This window comes from Myotis davidii, unplaced genomic scaffold (assembly GCF_000327345.1).
Source record: "Myotis davidii unplaced genomic scaffold, ASM32734v1 scaffold930, whole genome shotgun sequence".
NCBI lineage: Eukaryota > Metazoa > Chordata > Mammalia > Chiroptera > Vespertilionidae > Myotis > Myotis davidii.
Window position 1 is genome coordinate 300,947 of NW_006282518.1, and position 5,321 is coordinate 306,267.

At 53.2% G+C, this 5,321-nt stretch overlaps 1 protein-coding gene across 2 annotated transcripts in view; it reads left to right on the forward strand.

Annotated features, from left to right (window-relative positions):
- Positions 1-1,149: 1,149 nt before the first annotated feature.
- Positions 1,150-5,321, forward strand: part of GRAMD2 (GRAM domain containing 2) — a 7,952-nt gene continuing 3,780 nt past the window's right edge. For both annotated transcript variants that reach the window (XM_015559660.1, XM_015559663.1), the window contains exons 1-7: positions 1,150-1,436; positions 1,782-1,857; positions 2,449-2,552; positions 3,178-3,276; positions 3,405-3,476; positions 3,992-4,054; positions 5,053-5,197. In XM_015559660.1, coding sequence (XP_015415146.1) covers positions 1,326-1,436; positions 1,782-1,857; positions 2,449-2,552; positions 3,178-3,276; positions 3,405-3,476; positions 3,992-4,054; positions 5,053-5,197 — 670 coding nt within the window. In that variant the 5' untranslated portion in view covers positions 1,150-1,325. The remainder of the gene's footprint in view (positions 1,437-1,781; positions 1,858-2,448; positions 2,553-3,177; positions 3,277-3,404; positions 3,477-3,991; positions 4,055-5,052; positions 5,198-5,321) is intronic.

Sequence of the window (5,321 nt, forward strand, 5' to 3'; positions counted from 1 at the left end):
TATTTTAAGGGCCTTATATGTTTCCCACCCCTGGTTTAGGATAATGCTGCTTGGGTCCCTCAGTAACTTGCTTTCAGGCTTGAATAAATCTCAGACTCCATCCTCCCAGTGTGCCTTCTTAAGGTTGGGGCCAGAGGCCTAACTGCGTAGTGCTCGGATGACGTAGATTGGTTTTCTTCCGGCCCAGTAATAAGCTGACCTTCAGGCTTCTAGAGAAGACAACTAGTAAGACTCCCACCTAGCCAGCTGCGCAAACCCCCTTCCTGAGCTGCTGTCTCCGGACTGCAGTGTCTTCAACCTCACCCTCAATAGCAGGGCCAGTCTTGGGTGGCGGGTAGGCTGCCCTGGGTATGGTGGAGCTAGTAGAGAAAGGTGTCCCCATGAAAACTCACTTTCTGATGTGGGCCTGTTTCTTCCTAGCAATCAACAGATGCATAGGAAGATGACTTCTCTGAAGAGCCCCCTGTTCTGCACAGAGAAACTAGACAGAGTTCAGACAACCCCGGACTCCAGGTGAGCCCCCTTCCCCAAATCAGATAAGCATGTGGATTGAGGGGTGGGAAGTCCTCAGGAGGTGACCTGTTAGAAATGGGCCTGTAAGGCTGAGATAAGATGTTAGGTCTAGCATAGGCTGCCTAGGGCCTCTTCCTCCCACTCCCAGGCCTGACCCAGTGCACTGGGACCTAGCAGAGTCTAGGCAGCTCAGGTTACCAGCCTCCTCCCCTTCCCACCTGTCCTCAGGCCAATTTGGCTAGGACGAAGGTTTGCATTTCAGCACCACCCCATTTCTCTCAGCCTGGTAGCCTCCTTCAGGTCAGGTGAGTCTGCGGAACTCCACCGCAGAGCTCCAGGCCACCAGGAGGAGGCTGCTAGGAGGCCGTTCTGCCGGGGATCATGGCCCATGGGCAGGCCCCGGAGCTGTGAGTCTGACACCTCCATATCATCCACTCCCCAAACCGATCCTCATCCCTGTGCCTACTGCTCATTGATTCTTGGGCCTGGTTCTCTGCTTACCTCTTGGCCAGAGAAATAGGAAAGGGTTTTTGACACCCAGGGGTGGATGGCTCCTAAGCATCTCTGAGAGATCTAAGCTCAGGCTGAGCAAATCTCCTCGAAGGGAGCGGGACACTGGTCACAGCTGTCTGGGAGGAGGGGCCACTGAGACCCCTTTGTGCAACCCCTTTGTGCATCCAGGAGTGTCCTTCCCCAGGGTCGAGCTATTTGCTTGCTGTGCTTATCACTGCTGTGGCCTCTAGAGGACTCCTCTCCAATCTCTGCCCCAAGCTTCTGACTTGAAGCCAGGGCAGAATTGGCACTGAGGATCCATGGGTAGGACTCAAGGGTGCCTTGTCCCTGGAATGGAATGTCTCCTTTGCAGTCTGCACTGGCCAGAAGGCTTGAAGGGTGAAGAGATAAAGAAATACAGTCGAGAAGGGGTAAGTATGTGGAGGCTGACTACTTGCTGCCCAGCAAGAAAGTGGCCCTGGGCTGCCTAAATTCAGTGACTGCTGGCTCCTTGGCCACCAGGAAACCTGAGTGATGTCCCTCCTGGGTGAGAGTGGTGCATTCCCCTCCAGTCACAGGCTGCCTATTAGGACCCAGAATTACCAGGAGACAAGCTGTGCTTGGAACTCAGCCTTCTACACCCACTGGCTATTTACCAGTGACTGTATGTTCAGTCCCCAGGGGGCCCTGTGGCAGTATTTCCTGGTGGCTGGAGCAGGGCCCCTTTTGTGTTGTGATCTCCCAGGACTTCTCAGCCCAAGCCCCTGTGTTTGCAGACACTACTAAGTAAATACAACCAGCAATACCACAAGCTGTTCAAGGACATCCCCTTGGAAGAGGTGGTTCTCAAAGGTGAGCTGTGTCCCTGGTATGCCTGGGCAGGTGCCTGTAGTGCCTGAGGCCCAGGTACTATCCTCACAATTTAGAAATGGGAACCGGCTGCCCTTTGGATGTGGTTGGTTCTTTTTTCTTCAAAAGTGTGAGAAGACTGAACTGGTTTGAGATATAGAGTTGAATTTATGAAAGTTTTCTTGAGGAAACTACAGGGCTTCCAAATCTTATTTCTGTTCTGTTCTTATCAGTCAGGCACTTCTTTCCTGTCAGGCACAGTCAGGGTCCTCTCTGTAGGCAGGAAAGGGCAGGGCAGGGCAGGGCATTCTGCCTGAGGGAGTGAGAATCCAGGCTTGAGTGGGACCAGGGCAGAAACCTGTCTGGACCATTTGAGACATGGATAGAGAAAGAGGAGACATCTAGCAGTCTGCTGGGGTGGAGTGGGGGCAGTTAGGACTCGTGGGGTACTGGGGGATGGGTTATTTGGGAAGTCGCATTCTAAGGAAGACAGTTCCTGAGGCTGGACTCTAGACTCTTCGGTGTGAGGACCCAGGCCCTGGGGCTTCCCAACAGGCCTTGCTCATGGCAGTCTTCTCTCCTGTGACTTCCCAGTGTGCTCCTGTGCCCTCCAGAGGGACCTCCTTCTCCAGGGTCGGCTCTATATCTCCCCCAACTGGCTCTGCTTCCATGCCAGCCTCTTTGGCAAGGATATCAAGGTAGTAATGAGTGGTAAGGGCTGCCATAGTCCAGTGAGATCCCTGCCCAGCCCAGGAAAGAGAGAGGCCCCTGCCCTGCCTCTCATGCCTTGAGTCACACCTGTCCTCCTGCATGCTGGTGAGGCCCCTCACTGGTTGGATGAACAGCTATGAGGCGTCTTACCTGGTGTCAATGCAACCCCTTCCAAAACAGAGGCCCCAAATATAGACTCTACATCGGCCTGAGTTGGTCTGAATAGTTCACAGCCAAATTATTCTGCCTCTGAAATGCCTTCAGAATCAGAGTATGATACTCAGGGGGAGCCATAGCTGTGGTCAGGACATAGCTCAGGGAACTCCATTATTAGAGTATGGGATTCAACAGAACAGCCTTCCTTGGCCTCCTGGATAAGAGGGTGAAAGCCTGGAGTGACATGTGCTGCCAAGGCTGGGCACAGTGTGGGTAACGGGAAGGGGAATGCGCGTGGGAAGGGGGAGGTTCACACATTCTGCCACATGGGGCCAGGCTTCTCCATGGTGCCTGTGCTTGGTTCACTGCAAGCTGGGGCTGGGGCCCTGTTCTGGAAGCAAAGGGACCATGTCCTTGGGAATGAGTCCTGAAAGAAGTATGCCTCTCCTCCCTCAGGTGGTCATTCCTGTGGTGTCTGTGCAAATGGTCAAAAAACACAAGATGGCACGGCTCCTTCCCAATGGCCTGGCCATCACCACCAACACTAGCCAGAAGGTCAGTGAGTCTCTGAGCCACACTCTCTTGTCAGTTTCCCCATCGGAACCCCAGGAGCCCACAGCCTGACTCAGCACACTCTCAAGTCTTTACTCACCCCACCCCTTTGTTTTCTTTCCATGTCCCAGTATGTTTTTGTGTCACTGCTCTCCCGGGACAGTGTATATGACATGCTGAGGAGGGTCTGCACTCACCTGCAGGTATGGAGCTCAGGGACAGGAGTCAGGCCAGGGAGGCTGCTCAGGCCTGGACTGAAGTGTTGGGACAAGGCTGTTGGGGAGGCTAGCCCATTTCTGCAGCACAGGGAATGGGGCGGAGAGAGGGGAGTGACAGGCTCAGGCTCAGTGTATCAGAGGCTGTCCCTGGACTGTGTGTCTGTATTTGTGAACATGTCTCTTTGAGGCCGGTGACCTTTGCATGTCCCCGTGTAGATGCCCTCACTTGTGCTTCTTCTGTGTATAGACAGACAGGAGCATGGGGGCTGCTCCCCAGGATGCCTATAGCTCTCTCTGGCCTATCGTAAGAAAGGGGGAGGGGCAGCAGCAGGGGAGAGTAGATTGCCTTGGATTTGACCCTCTGCTCCAGCATTAGATAGGGCACCCCTGCAAACTATAGGAGCTAGGCTCCATCTGATCCAAAATGGCGGTAATGCTTCCCATGCCTGATCTTCGCTGTTCCAGAAGGACAAGTAACTTCTGTTCCCTTTCCTCCTCAGCCTTCCAGCAAGAAGAGTTTGAGTGTAAGAGAATTTTCAGAAGAACCTGAGTGCGAGTCTCTGGTGAGAGCTGAGGCTGGGAGCAAAAGCTGCTGGCTTGAGATTGCCTGTGGTTCTGTCTTCAGGGCCTCCCAGGCAGGGCCCACAATGTAGAACTAAGGAACCAGGCTCAAGAGCCAGCAGTCACGCTGTCAGGGTTCTCCTAGACCTGCCACACTCCAACCATGCAGAGCCACCAGGTCCTGGCAGGTGTGCTGACTTTATGAGCAGAACAGATGTCTGGCCCCCAGAACACTGTCCAGGTTGAATCCCACACTGTACCGGCACGGAGCCAGTGACCCGTCCTCTTCCTTTCAGCAAAGTCAGGAGGGCCTTTAAGGGGATAGAGATGTCCCTGGGGAAGAACTTCAAAGGCTATTAATGTAGAACCCAGACAGACTCATTTTAGATTTGCTGAGGTCCCAGCAGTTTCATTTGGTAGCTGGGGTTTGGGGTAAGTAGAGCTGAGTTTCTAGAGTAGGGATGGGGGTGAAAATGGCCCCAGAGTGTTTGAAGCCTTCTTCAGTAACTGTAGCAGTCAGCCAAGCATACAGCATGCACAATACCATGCAGGGAGATAGAAGGTGATGTTCCCATTTTTGTTGATGGGGACCTTAAGTGCCCACTGCCAAGATCGGTGACATGCTTAGGCATAGAGCCCAGATTAGAAGGCATGACTTATCCCATCTAAGATAGGTTGTGCTGGGCTTTCTCAGACTCAGCTGATCTGACCATATACTTCAGTGGGCTTACATCTTAGATTCATGTCTTGGATCCACACTAGCAGTCTTCAAAGACATTGTTCCCCAGAAGAGTAGCTGGTTACGGCAAGGAAGCAGATAGGAGAGACACGTGATTGCTCTGGCAATGGTTTTCCCCTGCCCGTGTACCTGCTGCCATGCCTCGCTAGGCATCTATGTTGGTAATATATAGAGAAAGCTTTGATAAAGTGGTGGGGGCACCTTAGGGCAAATAAGATCCCAAGGGCCGTGGTGAGACAGCTTCTCCTGCTTTTTCTGCAGGAAGTCCTCACCCCTGAGATGAAGTGGAGAAAAATATGCCCTGCCTCCATGTCCCTGTCCCTCCCAGACAGCATCCCTTGTATCCCTCCCGCATCCATGGACTCCCCAGACAGCTTCTTCTCCTCCAGGAAACCTCCAGGGTCTGGTAAGTTCAGGGGCCTGTCACACGGTAACAGCATGCGAAGACCAGGCTTCTCCTCCCACTTCTGTGAAAAGGGGTCATCACTGCCAATGGGGCTTCTGAGAGCTGTTTCTTTATCCAAATCAGT